This window comes from Streptopelia decaocto (assembly GCF_964273445.1).
Source record: "Streptopelia decaocto genome assembly, chromosome: 11".
NCBI classification, from domain to species: domain Eukaryota; kingdom Metazoa; phylum Chordata; class Aves; order Columbiformes; family Columbidae; genus Streptopelia; species Streptopelia decaocto.
Genome location: NC_138666.1, coordinates 7,089,046 through 7,113,641, shown reverse-complemented (window position 1 = coordinate 7,113,641; position 24,596 = coordinate 7,089,046). Strand labels below are relative to the sequence as shown.

Genomic DNA, 24,596 nt, shown 5'->3' with positions numbered 1-24,596 from the left:
TCCCAGCTATTTCTGTTCCCAAAAGAGGTTTGGAGTGGAAAAGCAGGCAAATCCCTGGCTGCAGCTGATGCTTGAGGTGAGCTTGCCATGCCTGAGGCTCTGCTAGAAAACAGCAGATCTGGGCGCCCAAATAATCCCTACGAGCCCCAGGAAGCCCCTGCTCCCCGGGCCAGCTGGAGCCATCATGGAGCTGCTCAGTGATTCAGAACAGGACCCTGATCTGGCTGAAAACCAACAAGAGGGAGGAAAAAATGGTTCATGTCTACTTTGGGTTGAAATAGAATCCAACTGCCAACTCAAAGCAGGGGCAACGTGAGCATCTTGGAGCTTTGTGACTTTTAGTGAGCACCCAGACAAGAGGGGAGTTCCTCTGCCAAATTCAGGGCCCTTTGTATCACTTTTTGGGGATGGTTTAATACAGCATGGTCAATGCTTTCTGGTTTCTGAGTGAGCATCACACATAGCAGCCAGTCTGGGGAAAAAGGGCTGGGGTAAGGGGAAAAACCCAGGTACCTCCCCATTCTCCTGTGCTGGATTAATTGTTGGGTCTGGATGATTTGTATGCAGAGTCACACTTGAAATCTTTATCAGCATGTCTGCCGATGACTTATCTGCAATGTGAATGAGACTCCCAAGCCTGCTTTGGGAGCATATTTGGGCTTGATGATGTTTTCGAGCTGATGTTGTACCAAATTGTTGTCAAAGCTTTGGAAAAAAAAAGTCCCACTAGATTGCCAGGTAGGAAACAGACTGCAAAGCAGCGGAAAAAATCTTTCCCTGTGATCTGGCAATGCAAGTGCCTTGATATAAGGGCCTGAGCCCTGGAAATGTGGAGCTCTAGTCTGCTGTGGGATGAGCATCTGAGCATCCTCCATCCCCAGGCAGTGATGGTCCTAGAAATCCATGAGAGCAGGAGTTGGAAGAGAAATGCCCCCCTCATGTTGGAAATACTTTAATGAGCTCTTGGCATATAGCATTCCACCTTCTAATTGAGAGAGGAGAAGGAAATAATCAAATTGGACAGGAAAGCTGGGTACTGCTGTCCTGAGCTCTGCGGGAGCGCAGCAGCGGTGCTGGGAGGGAGGATGGAGCCTGCGGCCATGCGTGTGCACAGAGGAGGAGAAAAGCTGTGGGATGTGGGGACCGGTTAGGGTACCCCTTTAACCATGGGTGAAGATACAAAGAAATGAATAAATGGGAGCACAGTGCTTTGAGGATAATCTGTCAGAGACTGAACCTGGTCCCACCAGAAAACACTCTGCGAGTAACCTGACATCTCCATCCTGCATCCCGGCTCCCTCCACCTTTTCCACTCGGTCTTAACTAGTCTGTTCTTGAGTAGACACATGTAGAAGAAAACAAGTGCCGGGAAGCCATGGTTTTGCTCTTTTTGTGGCACAGCCATCGCCTGCAGTGTACGAGGGCTGCTGGTGTGTTGAAAAGCCCTTTATTGATCCGCACAGCCCGTCTCTCGCTGCAGGAGCTGGGGATGGACAGACTCCGATGTGATGCATGGTGCATTAACGCTGGGTTACCCGCTGCCAATGACATCCGTCCCAGGAATTTTCACTGTCTGTGTTAATGTTCATGCTGAGACCCCAAAATCTATCAGCAACAAGCCAAACAATTCGGTTATGGCCGGGCAGCATTGCGAGTTTTAGGCTTTGCTGGAGACACAGGGCAGGTGGGACTAGGTGGGCATGTAGGCTCAGCCCCAAGGTCTTGGAGGGTGTCTTGGCTTTGTGATTCAGCTGCATGCAGGAGAGGTCCAAGGAGCTCAAAATGCAAGTGAGGGGACATGATTTGTGTGAAACCCATGATCCTGCAGCTCAAGCTCTTCCCTTTGCAAGGGTATTTTGCACTGACAGTCTCTCCTCAGCATGCCAAACCAAAGCACAGCAAGGTTTTGCAAACCCAGAACCAGTTAGAAAGGCTTTCATATAATTAGTCCGATTAATTTTAAAGCTTCTAAATGAATAAACACGCCCCTGCAGTGTCCACAAACAAAATTGCATCGTCCAAACGGAAAGAAATGCACGAAAGAGGCAGCGGTTGCATTGGTGGAGATCCTGATGCTCGTTTTGGTGGTTTTGGGGCTCAGGGGTGTGATATTCCCCATCTAAAACCGATGTGAGCTCTGGTTTACCAGCACCTGGGGCTTTAGAGCAGCACTGGTGTGTGTGTGTGTATTCTCTTCTGTCTAATAATATGGCTGAGTTCACTCTGCAGCCTTTCCTTTGGTGGGGGAAAATATGTGCCCACCCACGTATTTCATTAAATTTGTGAGAATTCAGTATTTTTGAAAACTCTACCTCTCTGTCAGATTTGGTTGGAATTGGCCAACACGTTCAAAAGTTATTAGTGTGGGAGTGATGGCATATAGATATATAAACAGCACAATCACATAAGTAAGCCCCATTTCCTGAGGAAAGTAGGCTAAAAACATAGTGTACTGAAGACAAGTAAATTGGATTCTTAAAGTTGTTTTAGTCTGAACAGAGCACAATGTTATCTGTGACACAGAAAAGTAAGCTCATTTAGGGAATAGTTTTTTAGGTTCGGTAGATGATTCTCCTAAATTTTCTTTGATGCAATTAAAATGAAATAACACTTGCTTTCCTCTTATATCTCCCACTTGCTGAAATAGTTTGTGTAAATTCAGTGGGTGAAAAAGGCTACAAATCAGATCTGAAAAACTACTGTTGATATCAAATATTTGTTTTCAGAGGTAGCCAGGAAGGTAACCCTTTTTCAGCTTGTTTAAAATGAAGGTTCAGGGTGTCCTCTTTGTGCTCAGGGCTGTTTTATTCCCCTCTCATATGAGCCAAGAGCCATCACGATTGCTGCTGCTGCCCTAGAAGGATGAAGGATACACCAGAGACACCGTTAGTGATAGCATTGGTACCTAAGGCAAATTGTCCAAAGGCACTGGTGTGTCCTGGTCAACTAAAATATAATATCTAGGCAAGAGAGGTGGACCAGAAAGCTCATCTTCACTCCTTGGCTTTCAGCATAGATGCTGGCCACAGAGGACAGATGCACACGGAGCATTGGAGAGGACCATCCCCAGCTCTCTGCGACAGATGATGGCAGTTCTAATGCGAAGCAGACAGACCCTGATTCTCTCCAGGCTTTCCTTCTGCTACCACAGTTCAAGGTTTTGTAATTAGTGGCTGGATTACTGATGAGAGGAAGGGACGTCACCAGTGCTAGGGATGTGAGTCCCAGAGATGGGTGACATTTGATGAGTACTCAGCTCCTCTCCAGCGCAAGGTCCCGTTGTTCAGCACCTTAAATAACAGCTCCTTGGAGCAGCTGATGCCCGAGCACCCCGGAGGGGATCCTGTTCTCAGGTTAGTCCTAAGCAACTAATGCACTTCCAGGCGTAATTACAGCCGAGCCATTCACCAATGATGAGAAAAATATAATTAAGCTCAATACTCTCAGGAGGAATCGGGCTACGAATTAACACGGTGTCATTTGACTTCAGAAAGGGAAACTGGAGAAAAAAGAAAAGGAAGCAAATAAAGACAACCTGGCAGCGAGAACAGGTAAAGGAAAATGTTTGGATTCAGCCTGGATGCTCTTTCAGGATGCTGCAGTGAGGGCGAAGCATCCATCCACATTTGACGTACCGTGGGGAGCAGGAACACAAATAAAAGCCCCGGAGAGCTGAATAGCAAAGTGCAGAAGGTTGTTTGAGCCAAACAGGTATTTTCTTCAGAAAAAAAAAAAAAAAAAAGGAAGTGCAGCCCAGGCAAAACCAACAGAAAATAGTAGATTCTGCAGTTCTGATCCCAAACATTTTAAGTTGCGGTAATGTCACTACCGGCAGTACGCCGAGCCGTGATAATGCTGCTTAATGCTCTCTCAGGCCTGTGCCTGCAGCTTTGTGATTGTACTTGACTGCATTTGATTTACGGTTTCCACTGGCTTTTCGGATGCTGTGACTGCGGGGGTCCTGCATTAGTGTCACCCTAATCCCACCTCGGGGCTTTCCCTGCGTATGGCGAAGGGGAATGAAGGGGGATGTGTGTGACAGGGAACGCTGGTGCGTGTCCCCTTCCTCGGGTTGGGATGATGGGGATGAGGTGGCAGCAGATTGAAGCTGAGATAGGTCACAACAGAACCAGTTGTGGGGACAGGGCTGAGCAAACAATTCAGGGTTCAGACCAAGCATGTCAGGGTCTCCCACACCTTGTCCAGGCCCTTTTTGGGCACCTCTTGGCCCAGGATCTGAGGCTGGGTCAGCTCTGCTGGGAGGACAGGCTCAGAGAGTTGGGGTTTTCAGCTGGAGAAGAGAAGCTCCGGGGAGACCTTATTGTGGCCTTTCTGTACTTAAAAGGGGCCGATAAGAAAAATGGGGACAGACTTTTTAGCATGGCCTGTTGTGACATAGGATAAGGGGTGATGGTTTTAAGCTAGAGGAGGAAGATTCAGGCTGGACACGAGGAAGGAGTTTTTGCCCCTGAGGGTGGTGAGAGCCTGGCCCAGGGTGGCCAGAGAGGTGGTGGATGCACCATCCCTGGAGACATCCCAGGCCAGGCTGGACGGGGCTCTGAGCAACCTGAGCTGGTGAAGATGTCCCTGCTCATGGCAGGGGTGGCACTGGGGGAGCTTTGAAGGTCCCTTAAAGCCAAACTGTTCTGTGATTCTATGACCGTGAACCCTCCATCCCTTCTCCATCCTTTCCTTGAGGGGTGCAGAGGACAGAGCAACAGGCAGAAAAGCACAGGGGAGATGGATGGAAGTGACTCAAAGGCTGAAATCAGCTGGAGCAGGTCATTCTCTTTACATTAGCATTTTCTTTTTCCTCCCTGCCTCCCCTCCCTCCCAAACAGCCCTTGTGCAATACTGAGAGGAGCAAAGCCCAGGGCTGGCAGCCTCCGACAGGCTGTGCTGCTGACAGAGCTGAGCAGAGCATGGTGACTGTCCCCTCTGCCACCTCCCTCCCCACCCGTGTTGACAGGGGTCAGGCGATCCCGCGGGCGGCAGAGATTAGGATCAGCTGTTGTCCCTCCCATTCGTGTGCTGCTGTCAGCCGTGATGACACGGGTGCCTCTGACTCAACAACAATTTCCACCTCTAGTCCAGGACATTTGAGGAATGGCGGATCCCCACGTGGCGTCCTGGAGCATCATGTCCTTCCCACTGCTCTTGGGGACCTGCTGCCTGCACCGTGACTCTTTAAGTCCTCCTGCAATGCCAATTTAATAACCTCCTGCTCAGACAGGACTTAACAGCGTTAAGCCCTTTTGCGGCCGTGTCAAAAGTCAGGAGGAGCCGTCACGCTAGCGCAGGGCCTGCTCTGCGTGTCCCCGACTGCCACCCTGCTGCCTGGGGCGGAGGGACGCTGGAAAAATTAAGTGCTTTTCATAGGAATGATGCTTTACAGAGTAATCCAACTGGAAAAAACCTCAGCAGGGTCTTTTTTAGCTTCTAGGAGAGCAGCTCAGTGTGGGTTTCGCCAGCCCCTCTCCCTTCATTGCTCTCCCATCCTTCAGCCACGACTCGGCGGCTCCCATCACCTTCCCTCTCCAAATACAAGCTAAACCACCCCGGCTCCATGAGCCAGGTGTGCAACATGCTTTAATTTAATCATTTCCAACATTGTCAGGTCGTGATGAAGTAACATGAGCTGGGAGAGGGATCCAGCCCTTCTCAGGAGATGGTGCAGGATTATTTCAGCCCCCTTGAGCTGTGTTAGATTCTTCCCACTAACAAAATAACCTCCTGCCTGTCCTGACTGCCTGCACAGCACAGGGAAGAGGGAACAAGCTGAAGAAGAGGATGGTGAAGCCTCTTCCTCATGTGCTTGCTTTTGGATGGAGCAGCCCTTCATCAGAATGGGAAAAAAAAAGAAAAAGCCAACAACAACAAAAAAATACAGCCCTGATTTTCCTTTATGCTGCTTTTCCTATTCAACGAGCAGAAACTGCAGCGTTGCTTTTCTCAGCGATCTTTGGGAGGGAAGGGAGGGATCCACCTGCAGCAGCTGCCTGGCAGGCGGGCTGGCTCGCCGCCCCTCGCTCCCTCCATCCTCATCCTCACCCTCCGGCTGCTGGGAGCCTGGTGGGGTGACACACAAACCCACAGCCAAGGCCAAGGGCTAGAAGTGGGGGTTGCTGAGCGTCGCATCCCTGCCAGCGTGTCCCACCACCCAAAAAACCCAGAGAACAGAGATGAAAATGCAGAGATGGGCAAAAATGTGTTTTTCCTTGCTGGTGTTCATGAGCATCACTTCTCCCCACAGCCAGCGATTGGGATGTTGGGGGACTGTCACTGCCATGGGGGGTCCCAATCCCACAAGACTCTTGCAAGTCAGTTTGAAAAGCTTCGAGCAATGAGGTTTCTGTCACCTCCTCTATGCAGGACAAATGACAAACTTGTCCTGGCTTCCTAATCCAGGAAATTAAAGGATTTGACCATAGACCCTGCTAAGCGAATTTCCCCCCTGAAAATCCCAGAGGGATTTAACCCATGGATACGACCGATTATCCCTTTAAAGTTGTGACTAAGAAAGGTCCCAATTCTTCAGGGTGCTGAGCACCCTAAAATCCCATGGCAGTGGTGACGTGGCTATGCCTGCTGTTCAGCTCATTGCCTGGTGAGACCTTCTTTTCAATTGTATCTCATCTCTGCTGGCCCTTGTCACCAGCGAACAGCAGCCCTTTGCTGCCAACTGGGACAGCACAGCCTCGCTGCAACCACAGCCCAAATCCGCCCCGCCCTGTCACCGTGTGTCACCTTCCAGGGACATGGCAGGGGAGGAGTGTTGGTTTACCCAGTTCAGCATCAGGAGCGTCCCATGGGACATGGGCTGGGTGCACCCTGATGGGAGCCAAGTGGGCAGAAGGGAGCATGGGACCAGGGCGTAGAGATTTTCTGAATTAATTCTGCTGAATTAAAGGATGTCTAGTGTCCATCCTCAAAGCAAAACCTGCTGGAGATGTGGAACCCAAGCGAGGTTGGGTCAGTGGACACCACACCATGAAGTGTCTTTGTGAGGCTTGATGGCTCAATGATGCCGTTCTGAACCCTGAGCAGCAGTTCTTTGGGGTCGGACTCCCTTATGGAGGAGAAATCAGTTTGCGTGCTCAAAACTGGATGCAGCGGTCGCAGGGGCTGTCCCACAGCCACCTTGCTGGCAGGTGGCCACAGCCGGTCCCCATCCAACATGACAACATCCCTGGGGAGCTTCGAAAAGCTGTGGCAGGTGGCAGCTCTTCCCCAACTTTTCACTCCTGGGGATCTGCATGAGAACGACTGTGTGTGGTGGTAGAGCCAGGGGTGCTGTTGAGAAGATGCCTGTCCATGGGGAGAGGCGTGAGGCAGGATTTGGACAGGGGTCAGTAGCCCTGGGTTCACCTGAATTGTATAAATGGCCTCTCCGGGGAAACAGCCTGCAGCCTTCTCTCCGTTATCTGGCTGTGTCTCTGATCTGTCTCATCACCACAGCACGGAGGTGAAGCATAAATAATTAAAAGCCCAGATTCTGTCCTGGCAGAGATGGGTTCTGGGTCTCTTCCCCTCGTGTGTTGCTGACTTCTTACATGGAAATTTTCACTGGCTTTGCCTTGGAAGCAGCACAGACCCACAAATGTGGGGTGTCTGCCAGCCTTGGGGCACATCGGCTTTTGGGGACTCGCTGCCCCAGTGGTCCCCAGTGGCAGCATCTCACTCGGGGGGTCCCATGGGATGCTCAGGGTGCACCAGGATGAGCAGCACCCACCAGCTGAGGATCCAAGCTGGGTGCAGGAGCAGGCAAACCCACTGCAGACCCCGCAGCTCACACCTGACTCCCTGATCTTCAAATGCCTGGTGAGAAATGGGGTTTTTGGGGATGCAGGCTGGCTTTTGGGCTCTTGGGTGCTCAAAAACACCCAGGTGACAGGGAGGAGAAACCCATGCAGACAACGAGAAATTTCACTGAACACTCCTGTCCCCTCTATCCCTCCCCATGGGGACCAGAACTGCAGAGACCAGTGACAGCAGCCTGGCACCGAGCATATTTCTGCAGCATTTTAGCATCTGTTGTTGGCGGATTTGGTGGGTACTGTTTCCAGATGAGATTTCCATGCAGGTCTGTGTCCAGCCAAACTCTGCACAGGGCTCGGCTGCACCGGGGGATGGTGGTACCCTGGGTTTGGGGCACAGCCAAGGAAGGTCCTCATCCCCCAGGATGCTGTAAGCAATAGGGTTAAGGGATGCTGGCTGTTTTCCTTGGGGATCATTTTTGTTCTGAGTTGGAATTTTCTCTCTGGGTTGGCATTTTCTCATCATTCCTGGGGGTTCCCAGTGTGCAGACATGGGAGCTGGATGTGGCAGTGGGGATGGAGGTGACATTGCCATGTCCCATGTGTGGCTGTCTCTGACCAGCCGCTTTGGGGGTGGTTGCCCCTTAGAGCAGAGAGAAGGTCCCTGTGGTCACCAGGTCGATCCTGGCGAGACTGAATGTGGCAAGAAGGGCACAGAACAGTGCCCATCACCAGTGTCTCACTCCAGGTAGGGAACCAGCCTCTTCCCAGCTGCGTGGAGCAAGACATGGACATGGTGTTTGCTTTCTGAGCATCTCTTAGGGCCCTGGCAATAGAAATACATTTTTCCATCACTCAGAAGACTGGCCTGTTTTAACCCATCCCTTAGAACCCTGTCACGTCCTCTCTTCCACCCCACAGGGCTGGAAGTGGAGAAGGCTCAGTGGGAGAGGTTGGATATCAACCACGTCCCCTCCGACAGCTGGAGAGCATCCGCCAGCGCTCCCAAGGCCATTTCAGCTCCATGTCTTGGCCTCAGTCCAAGCTGTGCTGGCACTAAAATATTAAGTTCAGTTAAATGAGTTTGTCGTTGACTCTGCATGAGATTTTTTTTTCTGCAGTTTGCTCTGAACTGGGGTGGGTTTTGCTGTTGGGTGTTGGCTGGTTAAAACAGTGTGTGGATATCATGGATTATCCCTGTCCATCAGCCCATCACCAAGGGAAAGGAAAACCATGAGCTCAACGTTGCGTTGCATCTTCTGGGCTTTTGTGGCTTCAGCAGCAGAAAAAAAAATTGCCTGGAAAGTTCATATGCCAAATGTCTGTTTTACTTGAGGTGACCAAAACTTGTGAAACTGCCAAAGAATTTCAGCCAAAACCCTGAACAGGGTGAAGGGTCAGGAAAGGGAAAAATACTTTTCTTTGCTATTCTGTTGTGTTTTGCTTCAGAATTTGATTTGACTTGTTTTTTAGGCATCAAAATGAGACTGAAATTAAACCAACAGATCGGCTTTGCTTGCCTGTCATTGCCTCCCTCGCCTGGAGTTTTTCGCTTGAACTTCCCAAATTCTCTTACTCCAAGGACTTTTCCCTTGGCTGTAGGGAGAAGTTCCTGACTATTCCCAAAGGGCCAGGCTGTGCAGATGGCTCCTCAAAGGGATTTTAGGGCTTCCCATAAGGTAAACCAGAGGCTCCTTCACCTCCCTTAGCCCATGGCCTGTTTGAGTTTCTCTGTGCTGCATTTTGCACCTTTGGCTTTGAGGTTTCCACCCCACTCTTCATCCCGTGCATGGCATCAGCCAAGTGAGGAGGTCAGTGTGAAAAACAGGGAGGAATGGGCTGTTTTGGGGATAGTGTTGGAGGTCAGGGTGGGATGCTGATGGTCCACCAAATTCTCCACCTTTCGACCAGGTCATGGCAGGAGGAGGCACCTGGTGTCCATACTGAGCCAGGCTTTTTCTAACCACCTTCATCTATCCCATGAAGGTTCCTCCAAATTTGTGGCTGGAGTGGGGGTGATCATATCCTGACTAGATCTCTAAACTCCTCTCCCCAATAAATCCAGGTAACGTTACACCAAGCCACCTCTCCACACCCGCCACGGCCAAGCCTCCCACCAAAATCCTGGCATCTTCCCGGCGTAGTGAGCAGGGTTGGGCTCACGAGGGCTTGGAGGTGCCGCCTTTGGAGCCAGCCTTGCCCAGAGACAGGGCGATGCGAGCGGAATGCGGGATGCAGCCTGAAGCCATTAGAGTCAGCAGCACGTACAGCCAAACCCAACGCTCCACATGTCCAGGCAGGCTGAGTTATGGCTGCTCGGGGAGCTATAACTTGGCCTGTTGTGCATTTAAAAATCTCCACCCAAATGCGGCATTGATATAGGGCTTTTCTGCTGTTCTGGTTTTGCATTTAATACAGACAGTATAGATCTGCAGCGTGCAGATGATCCAGCGCTGCCCAGGTTCCTTGGAGATTTGGTGCCTTTGCTTGCTTTTTTTCTTGGGCTTTTTCTTATTTTGTTTTTAATTTTCTGAGGGTTGTTAGTGATTTCTTCCAACCTGTTTTGCCTCCTGCCTGGAAGTGGCAGGATCATTTGTAATGTGCTATTTTTGCGCAGGGTTAGGGGAGTATTTATGGCGTGGTTGTGCCTTTGGGACATTTGCGTGGAGGGCTGTCTGCCGGCCCTCCGCGAGAGCACAGCATGAAGAAGGGGACGTCAGTGTTTCCCATTTCCATTATATATATACCCATTATGTACATGTCCATTATGTACTTTTTCCACTATGTACATGACAATTATCCAGTAAAATCATGGAAACCTGCCCCAAGACATCTGGAAAGCAGGCAGCATCCCCCCTGCTCACTTCTTTCCCTTCCCTGAAGCTAATTCTTCCCAAACCCTGATCCAAGCAGGTTCCTACAGGTTTTGCATCACCACCCATAGCTTCCCAGAAGCTACTGACACTCCCAGCATCACAGCAACTATCTCATGCCTTCATCAATTTATAAGAAAAAAGGGAAACTCCATCCTTGGAGCTGGAGTTTGCTCTTGCTTCCTCTGTGTCTGATTTGGGGGCAGCTCGTGGTCCATCGCTGTGCATCTCTGCCATGTTTGAGCCAGGAAACAAGTCCAGAGTGATGCCAAATCTGTCTCCTTTGGTCGGTGAGGCTGGGACCATGGTGGGGACGATGGCACCAAATCTGTCCTTTTTCCAAGGCAAAGCGCCGCTCCTGGGCTGGCAGGTCCTGCCTGGCCGCGTCACTCACCTGCATCCTCCATAGCTTCATCACGAGTGACAGATGGCAGGAGACGAGACTCCCTCTCCAGATGTTGATCATCTTGCGAGCTGTAAATGACATCTCAGGGCAGCTTGTGCATCGTTTCTGGTGCAAAAGACCCATCAGCTTTGCCCTTGCTAGGGAGTGGGGCAAAAAATTAAAAGGAAGGAAACCCACCGGGAGGGAGATGCACGGGTCTGCCTGGCTCCGCTTATTCTGCATGTCCCTTGGCCAAAGAGATGCTGGCAGCGTCCTGGCTAACGGTGAAAGATGTGCCTTTGGGTACCAACTCCACCTGGCCCAGCCCCTTGAAGTTAATGGGGTTTGGTTTGCTCATGCCAGGGCCTGAATTTTTTGTTTAGCAGCAACAGGAATAAATGAAACAAATCCAAGCAGCCCCACAACTGTTTTGGGATGCTGGATGGAGAGCACTGCAGTGTGATGGCCTTTTGGCTGCTCCCATCCTTCTCTGTTGGGAAGGACCTGGCTCAGGGTTCCAGGGATGAGAGCATCCAAGATGTCACGATGCAACTTGCTGCCTGCTCTGGGCTGAGGTTTGGGCCATGTTTCTCCCAGGATTTTGGGACATGACATTTGATTGTGGCTCATCCTTGTGCCCCAGACCACTGGGACTTTGCACCATTGCACATTGTGAATTCAGTTCTCCAGCAAAACTCATTTTGTCTACTTAAAGGTAAGGCACAGGGCAGGAGCGCACAGCCCAGGATACTTTTTTTTCTCTTACTTGGATGAAAAAATTGTATTTCAGTGCAAAACGGCAAATGACACCTTGGTGATTTGCTCTCCCATTTGTAAGCTACAAAAATATAAAGGTAGAAATGAGTCCGGCACAGGTGCTTGAAGCGAGGAGCTAAATGAAAACTGGCTCCATTCCTGTTTTCACGAATTTCAGAGAGCCCGCATGTGCCGTGCCCCAGCTGGGACATGGGAACCTGCTCTCCACAAGGTCCTCCAGCTTACCTGGGAACAGTTTCCCCCGTAACGTTACATTTCCCAGCATATAACCACAGGGAAACTCAGATTTGGCCTTTTGACCACAATGTTTCTCATGCTTCTCTATATTGTTCCCTCCTTGGGCAATAACAAACAAGTGCATTGAGGCTTTTTTCCATGATTAAAGGCTTTGACTTTTTTTTTTTTCAAAAAAATTGAAGACTTTTCTCGTGAAATGTGACTTTCAGAGTAATTTTGTCAGAGCCTTCAGTAATCATTCCTTCCTCCCCGTGCCATCCCAGCTCATTGCTCCCAGCACCGGCACACGGAGCTCGGGCAAGGATGCTCCATCCTCCCACCCCAAGATCCCCATCCAGAGCCATGAAGTCTGGCAGTGGGCAGGGGAAACCAGGCTTTCTCTTTGCTATGCACAGCACCTGCTTTCTGTCTGGCTTCAAAGAGCCGGAGCAGACGTTTTTGGCTGCATTACGTCATGTCAGAGGTCACATTAGCTGCTTTTTCTTCTTGATTAAAAATTCTAGCAATGAGGAGGGGAGGAAAAAGCAGACAGAGGAAGCGGGCAAGGCAAATATGCTTGCGATAAGCAGGTAAATGGGAATTTATGCACAGCTAGCTAATTGGTGTGTCTAATATTCCACCCCCTGAGTACCGGCACTGTATTACTGCCTTCACAAATCACTCAAGGCAAGCCTAGCGCAATAACAACCAAGTCAGGAGAGCCGTGAAAAGAGTCAAGCTGGAATTAAGAGTGGGTTTTATCGGGGCAATAAATGCCAGATAGGGAAAATTAACAAACAGGTTGTTAATTGGTGCCATCTCCTTGCTCCCTGAAGGAAATGTCTAGACAGAGCCTGGCCCTGGGTTGCTCCTACCTTGCAGGTATTGCAGCATTTTTGGGGTGCCAGAGAGGTGCTGGAGGTGGGAGGCTGTGCCTGGTGAAGGATGCTGAACTGAAGCCGACGCCGTGGGCAAAGGGAAGCAGGACGGGAGCTGCAGCTCTGCCCTAAATCAGAGATACTCCCGCAGAGGTAAAAGCCAGACAGTCTGCAGCGGTTATTAATAATTCAGGCCCAATTTGTCCCATCTAGGAGAGCGTGAAGACCAGCCGAGCTGAGCCTCCTTGCAAGTAGGGTTTGAGATATTGCCCCAGAGCTTCTCATCCCTCCCCGGTGCTGGTAGCAGGTATCGATCCCATTCTGGCAGGGGGGAGATGCCTCTGCGGGGTGCAGAGTGATCGGATAGCCCTGGGAGAGGCTGGAATCAGCGCTCACCCACTCCCCTCCGCTCTGGGTTTCAGTTAACGGCATTGATCACTCGGGGACTTTTGCTTTTGGTGCATCTTGGCTTGATGCAATTAGGGAGGGGTCCTGCTCTCTGCTGTGCCAGTGGGAGCATAAAATAACTCCCGCTGAGTCAATACAATTGAGGGGCTCGTGCTCTTGCAAGCCTGGGTTTTGCACATGGGGTGGTTGGACTGAAAAGCTGCTTTTTGTCGCCTCATCCAGCCATCCCCTCCCAGGATGAAGTTCATCCTGATGTGTCCCTGTGCACCCCTGAGCCAACCCGGCTGCTTTGCAAGTGCGAAACAGAGACAGGGTTGGAGGGGAGAGCGAAACACCAAGGCTGAAACACTCTGAAAATGCGCTCTCAGAATTTTTCCTGAAGTATTTTCTTGCAGCTGTGTTTTAATTGAATTTTGGCATTTGAAAAATACATGAACCTCTGCAATGGAGGGAAAAAACATTCCTGCTATAGGAAGATAAAGATGCATCTGAAAAAAAAAAAAAAAAGCTGCATGATTACATATTGACCTGCGAGACAAAGTGAATCCAATGGAGCCAGCCTGGCCCCTTAGGAAAACTTGAGGCTGTTCATTATGTCCAAGGATGAGCTCACAGGCTCATTAACTCCATCCTTGCTGATGAGCCAGTGCTCATCTGCCCAAATGCAAAGACAACATGTGGCGAGTTTGCATGTTTTCCGTGACAATATGGAGCACAGGGCTTTCTCCTTCTATGTGGTAGGAGGTAGAAGGCTTTGATAATAGTTTTAATATTTTTCCTTTGATCTCAGCTTTCTCACTTCATTTATGAGCTCTGAACAATTAGATCAGTCTGTCCATCCCTCCAGCCTCTCCATCTAAGCAGAGAAATTGAAAACAAGGGAGAAAAGACGTCAAACCCTGTTGTGTTCACCAGGAGCTTGGTTTTTTGGTCTGACTTGCAAGAGGGTCAATTTGTAGGTCCAAAGTCAAGGTAGGAAAGTTTAAACCCTGATTGCCTGCTGAAACCTGAGCAAAGGGTTTAAGGCTTGTTGCGATCTCGTGTGTGTCGAGGAGTTGGGACTATCTGGATTGCTCAGGGGAGGTTTCCACCAGCTCTTGGCATGGGATGGAGAAGGGCTGGGGATCTCCCAAAACCTACCCTCCATAAAGCAGCAGTTTCATATTTCCCTGTCAAGCCTCCATCCCACCAAGGAGGGGATCCCTTGGCCGAGCTTGGAGTTCACGGGGACATCGGAGAAGCGAGGAGCTTGCTTGCAAAAGAAGGGAAATGCCGCAGCAAGAGCTGCCATGTGAATTTGGGAAAACAGACCTTCCGTTCCAGAAATCTTGCCCATGTGATGCTTTTTATTTTTGCATTCAAACCACGAATAACGTGGATTTCCCCCTGTGTCCAGCACACAGCTGCCTTTGCCCCGAACATACATTCACTCAAAGAGTCTGCTACCTGCTTTTTATTAAAGAAGAGCCTGTTTTTCATACAGGACTACAAGAAAAAAAAGCACCAAGGAAGGTGAATCCCTTGTCTGGTTTCGTCTCACCATTTGCACTACCCCTGCGCTCAAAGAAAGTTGGATGGAGGTGAAGGATTCAGAAGCAAAACAGGTTTTCTTGGACACCACGTGCCATCTCTGCAAATACAGACATCGTGCTTACAACTCCTGAACAGACCCACCTTTGCTCGGTTAAATTTCTGCTGGTCCATGAACTTGCTCTAATTTCAAGCCTAACTTTCAAGCAGTTTGTTCTGGTTGTTCTTCTGCCAATGCAATCCATTAACCTAAACACCACTCAAGCCTTGTCTGGTTTTAATTTTGCTTGGTTTCTTCATGAAACCTTCAGGTGCCACAGATTTTGCTGGGAACTCACCCTTTTTTGGCTAAACTAGCCTCGAGCATGAGGTTTGCAGCAGGAGCTCTTCACTCGCGCAAATCCAGGTCAGAGTCTCCATTGGCATTCCTAAAAAGCCAAGTGCTTCCTTGCAAATCAGTTTATTCCAGCTTCTTATAGATTAGCCGGAGCTGATAAACTTGGCATTACGAACCCCTCGTAGGTATTATCCCTTCCCTTGTCAGTTCTGGCCAAATCACAAGAGATCTGCAAAGATTTACAGAAATCTGTTTGGTTGGGATTTTTCCCTGCCTCTTGCCAGCTCTTCTTGCCAGTTTGACCACTTGCCTCGTCATCCTCCGAGAAGAGTGAGTCAGCTGGGCAAAAGAATTCATAAATCAAATAGCTCAAGCCAGTCCCAGCGTGGACACCCTGCCCCAACGCAGACCGGACCCTTGGGTCCTGAGAGCTATAAACCACCTCCCACCATCACCCCTTGCCAAAACATCCTCCCCCAGTTCATCTTGGATGGCCAAATGCACTAAAATGTGATTTAGAGGTTAGAACCATCCTCAAAAGTCCCTCTGCGCTTGGGTGTGCTGATGTTCAGAGAGCTCTGGGCATCTTCATCACACTGGGATCTGTCACTCCTTCTCCCCTTCTCATCCATTGATGGCAGATGAAACCCAGCTAAGCACCTTTGAGCTGATGTGCAACTTGTAATCAGCTGGGGCAAGATGATAAGGACAAGGTCCTCTTGCAAACAACTCAGTAGGAGATGGAGGACACCACAGGAGGTCAGGAAGGAGCAATGCAAGAGGATCTGTTTAATTCTTCCACCCCTGAGCATCCCCAGCCTCCTCCAGCCATGATGGATCTGTAGGGAAGGATCCAGCCTTATTTTGACTATGGTTTCCAGGATGGTGCCTCTCTGAGAAAGATTCATAGCAGCGCTTACAGCAAAAGGAGAAGAGTGATTAGATCAAGCCCCGTCTATGTGTTGTGGAGAAAGACCCGCTTTACAAGGAAATAAACTCAAGCAATTAGCTGGGGAATTAAGATTTAGCGCACGCTACGAGCAGCAGGCATGTATAAAGGAGACAGCTGTTAAATTTAGTATGTGACAAAGTCATGCGAGCACTAACTGGATTACTTGCATTTATTTGGGAATACTTATGTATTTTATTATGCAACGTATAGATCACCATAATTCTGCTTTTCACTCCGACGGCGCCTCTCCTCCAAGCATCTTAGAGAGCATTACAAACAATTAAGCCTGCCTGTGCCTCTGTGCAGCTCTCAACGTTAGATCCGCTTTGTGGGTATTGAGTATATTTTAGATCGGAGATGGCTTAATTAATGTGATTGATTTTTAACTCTTTCTAGGCCAGAGCCCCAAGCTGCTGCTCTTCCTGGGCTGATCCTGGAGCCCACAGGGATGGACTAGTCCAGAAGTCACTGGGAGCAAGTTTTCCAGGGATGGAAATCCATCCCTCCCCCAGGAATGATGATTTTGACCCATTTTGGTGATAAAAGGGGAGGGGATGGATGCTGGAGAGGGGAGCATGGCTGGTGGCTCCACATGTGCTCTCCCAGCACAACCCCCCACTCTGCGGGCGCCTTCATGTGTCCCCAGGACCCTTGCAAGTGGCACAAGCTGCTTTTCAGCTTGTCCAGCCTCCTTCCCTGGCAAGAAGTGACAGAGAAGTGCCTGCGGTGGCATCTCCGGGGAGGCAGCATGTAATCCTGCCTGCTGAGTTCAGTCCAGACACTATTAGACATTATTAATCCCTTGTACCAGGCCAGCAGGGACCGGCAGCCTGCTGTATAACTGTGTATGGGAGGGATGGTCCCTTGCCTGAGCAGTTTGAGGAGGGACAAACAGATGGAGAATCTTCAGGACCCGACATCCACATCACTGAGAAGCCCCTGTGGAAGATGCTGTTTTAACAACCTCAAAGTCAGCATCTTAACTTTAATATTCAGGTGGCACCGTCCGTAGCACTTGGGTGGTTTTTCGGTGGGTCTGATGCCCCAGCTTTTCCCACTGACCATGTTTATGCCAAAAATGGAAGCAGCTTGCGCCTTCTCTCCCAGCAGTTTGCTGCAGCTCCTGCTTGGAGCATCCCTGCTCCTCCTGAAAGAGCTGCGCTGGGATATCTGCCATGGGATGGGGCTGTGCTGGGGTTGTCCACTACTCCAGCCCTGCGTGAGTGTGGAGCAGAGTGAGAGCTGGAGACAGGGTGGGTAAAAAGACATTTAAAACCAATTTTTTGGTTGCATTGGACCCATGGGAACGGCGACAGCATCACTCCACCACCTTCAGTAGCTCCAGGAGAACAGGTCGTATCTGCTTCCTTGGCTACAAAGCAGCCAATTTATATAAATAAAGCACTTATTAGAGCAAAGGCAACTTGTCAGCACTTGAAAACAAGTGACAGGTCAGCTCTGGGAACAAGGACCAGGCGTCTCGCCCGGGCTCAAGGAGGTGCTGGCGCACAGATGCTCGCAAAGGTGGTTTTGTATCCCAGGCTTGTGCTGCACGATGCAACTCCAGGCACATCACTGCCCCGATTTTCCATTTATAGGAGGCTGTCAGAAATGGCACTCCTCTCCGAGCAGCTGTCGAAAAATTAGAGGGAATTCAGAGAGCGGCAGGAAAAAAAAAAAAGATTAAAGGAGATGGAGGGCCTGATTTTGGAGGGAAAATAAATCAGCTGAGTTATTTATAATGCAGCCTGCAGCAGGGTGGATAGGAACAGGCGTTTTTTAAGTGCCTCGATAGCTTAGCTAAGGGAAAGGGGCAAACCGGCCTCCGAAGGATGCTCGCAGGGATGGGGCTGCGTGAGAGGGTGTAAATCCTGAGCGATGGGGTGAAATATCATCAAATACAAGTGTCTGGGGAATCGCCGGTAATGGGTGTACTCAGGGGATGATTGCTCATCCAGAGTGAAAAAAATGCCCCCAAAAAGGTGCATTAAGGGGTGTTATAGGCAGTATTGATGGCAAATCCCCACTCCTACATCTGCTCTCGGTGACAAACCGCACTTGTATTTACATCCAGTGTTTTATACAAAACATGTCGTGGAGGGGGTGGAAATATTCGCTTTTTCATCCAAAAGCAAATGGTTTTAGTTAAAAGAAGAAAAACCACTGGCTTTAAATTCAGGCCTTGAGCCGTAGAGGCTCATGGGGGTTGGACACAGAGGTTGGGCTGGTGTCCCCTCAGAGGGATGCATGATGGAGGGGACCATCCCCAGGGGCACAGAGCATCCTGTCCCTATTTCCACATTGCCCAGGTGATTTGAAGACTGAGAAGAAGTGCATGAACATGTTATCACTGCAACATCACCCATCCCCGAACAAGCCCAAGCTCCTGGCTTCTCCAAAGGGGGTTAGAGCAAAAGGGTTTTGGGGAGACAATTTGGGTTTCTCTGTGGAGGGAAGATGTCTAACGTGGTCCTTGTCTCTCTGGTCGCCTTGCAGGACCTCTCACTCCAGGGCCAAGGCGGAGGCGGCTGTGACGGCGGCGCAGAAAGCACAGGAGGAGGCGCGGATCGCCAGGATCACTGCCAAAGAGTTTTCGCCTTCCTTCCAGCACAGGGAGAACGGTCAGTATGTGCCACTGTGCCGGCCGGCCCTGTGGACGCAACATTCACCCCATGCCGCTCTCTGCCCCTCTCAGCCCTGCAAGACCCAAAATCCCCTAACACGAGCCCTGCGCGGGGGCTCGTCAGTGCCCACAGCTCCCAGTCCTCACTGGGAAACCACCCTGCAACAGCAGCTTTTGGGGGTTTTAGCACAAGGCGTTCAATATTCAACACTTCCTCCCTCTGCAGTCCTGGCATTACAGGGATGTCCTCATTTCACACCAAAATACCTTAATTTTCTAATTTGTGGTCCTTGATGGTTGCACAGAAAAAACCCAAGAGCTCTGAAGGCAAAATGCCAACAAGGGATCACAGAGGAGGTTGGTCACTGATTTTTGCCCCTGTGGCTTTTACGGTTCATGATTTCTTTTGAACACTTTGGCTTGCAGAGCTGGGCTGGCACATGTTGGTACCTGATCCTTCACTTGGGCATGCAAATTGGTCGTATGTGTGTGCAAAGGTGTTCGGAAAATGTATGTCTGAGATTTACCCAGTGGCTTTTCCTTCCTCCATTTTCTTCGGCTTTTTTTTTTGCCAGTTTGTCCAAATTTTTGCTCGTTGACATGAGGTTTGGGTAGGAAGAAGCCGAAGCGAAGCCGCGGTCAGGCAGGGTCTGCAGCGGGTGGATGCACGGGCAGGATTCACCCCACGGCGGCTGCGTCTGTCCGGGAGCGAGAGGAGCTGCTTCGAGTGGGAGTGGAAAGCTCCAAGTCCCCACAGCAATAATTAACATAGCAATTAATATATGTGAATGGTTTTATTCAAAAGTTTCCCTGCACCAAACCCTCATTAGGAGGCGTCTATCATTATTTTTCTAGCCCTTCCAGCTCTGTAACTGAAGATTACTCATTCAGCTTCATCGCTCCAGGGGTCGGTGCCGGTGACTCACGTTGGTGGTGCCGTTCCCCGAGGCCGGGAAAAAGGGATCATTGCATCTTTTGGACCAGCCAGCCCGTGTACAAGTCCTCACTTAACCGCAGCTGCGGAGGTGGCCAGGGGCATCCCACGGCTCGGCAGCGATGAGCCAGCTGGGTTTTGAGGTCTGGCTCCAAACCTGCCCAAGCTGGGGTGATGCATGTAGCAAACCCATCCAGGACATGGCCACGTGTGGACAGGCATTTCGGGGAGCAGAGGATGCAGAGCTGAGCACGCACAGCCCTGTTCAAACACCCCTCGGCATTTCTCCTCCTGCAGAGATGCAATTTGTATATCGTAGATCTGAGCTTTTTCGCAGGGCTGTGCAGTCCCAGGGGTTCCTTTGGCCCTGAGATATTCCTCATCTCCATTTCCTCTTGCCAAGAGACTTTGCTGTTTTAAATCACCTCTTGAAAAGATATTTTTAGGTAATACATTTTTTACTAGCTTCTAGATGGGGACATGGTGCTTGACTTGTGCTGGGGATTGTGTTTCTGGTGCTCACGTCTGGGTGGGTTGTGTGTGAGTGAAGAGCGGGGGGGAAGGAGCTTCCACTTAGAGCACATTAAAAAACAAACACACCATCCAAGATGTGTCAGGAAACCTGGATGCAGCCGTGGACCAAGTCAGGCAGATAACAGCTGTGAGCGGCCACGTCGCCCTGCAGACCCTGTAACCTCGGGCTGCCAAACAGCCGAGGGGTGGCCGGTTGCGGGGGTTGCAGCAGGGACAGGGTGAACTGCTGCCATGCCGCACCGTGCTGGACGTGCCCCCCCTTGCACGGCCTTGTGGGTGCTGGATGTGCCCCCCTTGCACGGCATTGTAGGTGCTGGATGTGCCCCCCCTTGCACAGCATCATGGTGCTGGATGTGCCCATTTTGCACACTGTTGTGTGTGCTGTGAGCCACCCACCTTCACAGCACCACAAGGGGGTTTGTGCTTACCCCAGCGTCAGCCCCCCAGGTGCCCTGACCCAGAGCATCCCTGCAGCACAGCCCCTGTTTAAACAAAGACTGTGGACTGGCAGGCACTGGCTCCAGCAACCCCAGATGCACCAAGGCGTTTACCTGGAAAAGGCAAAAACAAGTCCCTGCTCAGTGCCCTGTATCACCTTCTCACCTGTGTTTTTCCACCTCTGTCTGCTGGGGGTTCTTCCATGCCCCTGTCATGGTCACTGTGGTTGTGCTTCCCCGGTTCCTGGCCATGGCTTGTCTGCCCACGGGCTGCTTGGTGCCAATGAAGTGACTCCCCCAAGGTGACAGCAGCATGTCAGTGGCAGAGGCAGGAGCTCAGCACCATTCCTGAACCCCTTCCGTGGCTCTTCAGGGTCACGGCAGCGCCCAGGGACACGTCCTTGGCTTTGAAGATGCCACGGCCAAGCGCGGCTGCCTCGGTCCTGCTGGAAATCCAGATTTGGTGTTCTGTGCCCTCCTTCGTGCTCTCACAACTGTTTTTCCAGGAACATCACGTGCTTGGCAACTAATTTTAGCTCAGAATAATTGTTGCACATCCTCGGGTGTCGAAAGCCGGCAAGACAGCACCGTGCATCTGTTGAGTTCCTCTGCGAGGAAACGCCTGCGGGCTCCGGGGCTGGAGGGGCGGCCGTGCCGCAGCATTTCCATCCCATTTGTCTGTGAGCCAAAACTCAGGCAATTAACCCATGGAGAGGTGGAATTAGCTCAGCTCGTTGCAGGCCCAGGTGGGAGAGATGTAGGATGACAGGGAGCTTAATAACGTGGTTCCTGGTGTGGGTGTCTGGGGTGAGGATGCTAGAGCATTGTTGGGATTTCTCACCTCCATCATGGGACTGGGGGGGCCAGGGATGATTGGGGTTGGAGCTAAAATGCAGGAGCAGCGGGTGTAGCAAGGCTGTGGTTGGTTGTTCCATTGGGGTCACCGAAGCTGGTGGGAAGCTTTCCAGTCCCTGCACCTCCAGCCCAAGACGAACAGGGACACCCCACATCTTGAGTGAGCCTGTTTCAATAACTGGCTTTACGGTTTTCTCATACAAAGCCATTTATTTCCCCAGTTCCCTACTTTGAAACAGGAAGGTGGCTGGAATGGGAACATCTCAACAACAGCCACAAAATCAGTCTGTATTTTTCCCTAGAGACAGTTATTCTGCATAAAAATGGAGGGGGTGAACTCCACCTGCCCCTTTCACCACAATTTCCCACCAGTACGAGACTTTCTCTTGGGCTCCAGATAAATCCCAGGTGCTTCAGTCTCCCGCAGACAAACAGAGACATAGGGAACAAACTCAAACCGAACTATATCGGAGTATTGTCCCAAAACACAAACAGAATTTTCCATGGCAAATAATACAAAAAAAACAAAACAAAAAATAAAATTAAAAAAAACAAACAAACAAACCCCGAACACCCAGTCATTAAAAGACGTAATTTCCCGTAGAGAAATTGCTTCTGTAAGAAACTTCCAAGCCTTGCTACTATTTACCTTCCCTGCAAGTGCGTTGATGGGACACCCATCCCCATGCTCCTGCGTGTGTCCGGACCAGGGAGCGGTGGGATGCGGGGACGGCTGTGGGCGAGGGCACAGACACACAGACACATCCCAGCGGCAGCAGCTCCCCAAGAAGATGCGATAGAGAAAATTACTCAGCAGAAGTGAAGAGATTAGAGCAGGCGCCTCAGAGCATTTATTTTTAAACCGTGGTAAGAAATTGAGTTCTTCTTTTTTGAGACTCATTTCTTGTCTAGCCATAGCAATTGCAATTAGATGCATTTCAGGGGCATTAGGCAGTTAATATATTTATCAAATTATTCACGTAATTTAGCACGGCTTTAGCTGGGAACAACTATGCCTTGAGAGGGTAAAATGAGAATTAACCACTATTAGCTTGCACTCCCTTGAAATAATTCGGTGTTTCATCAATAATTAATAAGTTGCAGGGTTTTTTTTTTAATTGTTCAGAGAAGCGACATGTTTCTTACCAGCTGGTCACCTCCAGCAGAAGATGCTCAGCCACTCTTGAAGTGCCTGTCCCCAGGGAGGTATCGTCTGGGCTGTGCTCTGGGCTCAAAGGGCAGGATGTGCATTCAGCACTGTAAAGATAAGATGATGATGTATATTGTACTCATGTAGCCCTGGACATGCTGCTTTAATCCTGCCTAAACATGCATGGTACGACGGCCCGTGTGTGGTCCAGCAAGGGGAGCTGAGTGGGGAAATTCCCATTGCCTCGGTGTCTGTTTGAGGCAGGAAACTTGTTCGTTATATGATTTGTGGGTTGTTTTTTTTTTCTAAATGGGAAGCTTGCACATCTGCCCCAGTTCTGCAGCGTGAACCACTTCCCCATATCGCTGGGGCTGAAAAACTATTGTGAGTCCTTTTACCTGTAATACATCCACACGGTTTTCCACACATGTCCCCAAGCAAGCGGGTGCCCAGTGGCAGCAGGGATGGTGAGAATCGCGGGCACTAAAGGAGCAGCCGCTGTTGAGTCCGTTTGAATCAGAGCCACGGGGGTGCCAGGTGGTTTCTAAAAGGGTTGGTAGCTCTTGTGTTTCCAGCAATGGAGGAACACAACCTTAGTGCACAATAACAGTGTCTCGACAACACCGGCAGCTGGTGCCAAACCAATTTCCCCATGCCGGGCTGCAGCCGCTGGCTCCATGGGTGCTGGGGTTGACAGCAGGTTTGGTGTAAAACCAACAGACGTTGCCTTTTCTCTTGGTATAGTGGCAGAAACTGTTTATTGTGCTTTACTGCTACTGCCCTGACCTTGCCCTGCGGTTTCCCAACGCTCTCAGTCCTGTTCTTTGACTTAAAAAACCTGGTGGCTGCCCTGCAGAACAGAAATAACCCTGTTGCATTTCTCTCCCCCTCTCTCCTTTTTCTCTGAACTACACGCGCACAAAAAAAAGGGCTCGAATGCCAGAGACCCAAGCGCCAGAACTCGAGCGATGACATCGAGGTCCTCTCCACTGGGACACCTCTCCAGCAAGAGAGCCCCGAGCTGTACCGCAAAGGGACCACCCCATCCGACCTGACCCCCGACGACAGCCCGCTGCAGAGCTTCCCCGCCAGTCCCTCCTCCACGCCGCCCCTGGGCCCCGCCAGCCGCAACAAGGGCGCCCACTTCTCCCGGCAGGTCTCGGTGGACGAAGAGAGGGGTGGGGAGATCCAGATGTTGCTGGAGGGGCGCGGCGGGGACTACCTGCGCCCCAACAGCTGGAGCGAAGAGAAGGTCGGCGGGACGCGCGGCGTGAGAAGCGGGACGCTGCGCAGCGGGCAGCTGGGGTCGAGCTCCGTCCCTGAAGATTACAGAGGTCGGAGCGGAGGACACAAACATTCGGCCTCCAACCACAAGCAAAGAGAGAGGTGGACAGATTCCCCGGCCACGGTTTCGTGGACTTCCCACCATAGGTCACACAACCACAGCTCAGGGAGCTCCAAACTGCTTGAGCTAGATGAGGAGAAAATGAGCAACTACGAGATGGAGATGAAGCCCCTCATGAGGATGGATTCTTATATGCAAGAGATTCACACCCAAAAAAGACACTATAGCAAAGGAGGACCCTGCCGGAGCATGGCTGACGACCACCGCGGGGAAGAGCGGGGCTTCGGGGTTCAGAGACTGAGGTCTAAGTCCCAGAACAAAGAGAATTTCAGGCCAGCTTCCTCTGCCGAGCCCACGGTGCAGAAACTGGAAAACCTGAGATTCGGGGACAAAGCTGAACCTCGGCTACTAAGGTGGGACTTAACCTTCTCCCCGCCACAGAAATCCTTACCTGTTGCACTAGAATCTGAAGAGGACAATGGGGATGCGCTCAAATCCAGTACGGTAAGTAGGCAAAAATTGTGTGTTGAAATCTGGCCGGGGAACCCGGTGCAGAGCTGTTGTGGTATTGCAGAGCTGAACCTGAATTATCGCGGGTTTTTGTC

At 50.7% G+C, this 24,596-nt stretch overlaps 1 protein-coding gene across 1 annotated transcript in view; it reads left to right on the top strand.

The window, feature by feature from the left end:
• Window positions 1-24,596, top strand: part of JPH3 (junctophilin 3) — a gene marked incomplete at its 5' end in the record, with an annotated part of 53,846 nt that overhangs the window by 18,071 nt on the left and 11,179 nt on the right. Inside the window, 2 exons of the mRNA XM_082062651.1 lie at window positions 18,610-18,734; window positions 23,576-24,495. Coding sequence (XP_081918777.1) covers window positions 18,610-18,734; window positions 23,576-24,495 — 1,045 coding nt within the window. The remainder of the gene's footprint in view (window positions 1-18,609; window positions 18,735-23,575; window positions 24,496-24,596) is intronic.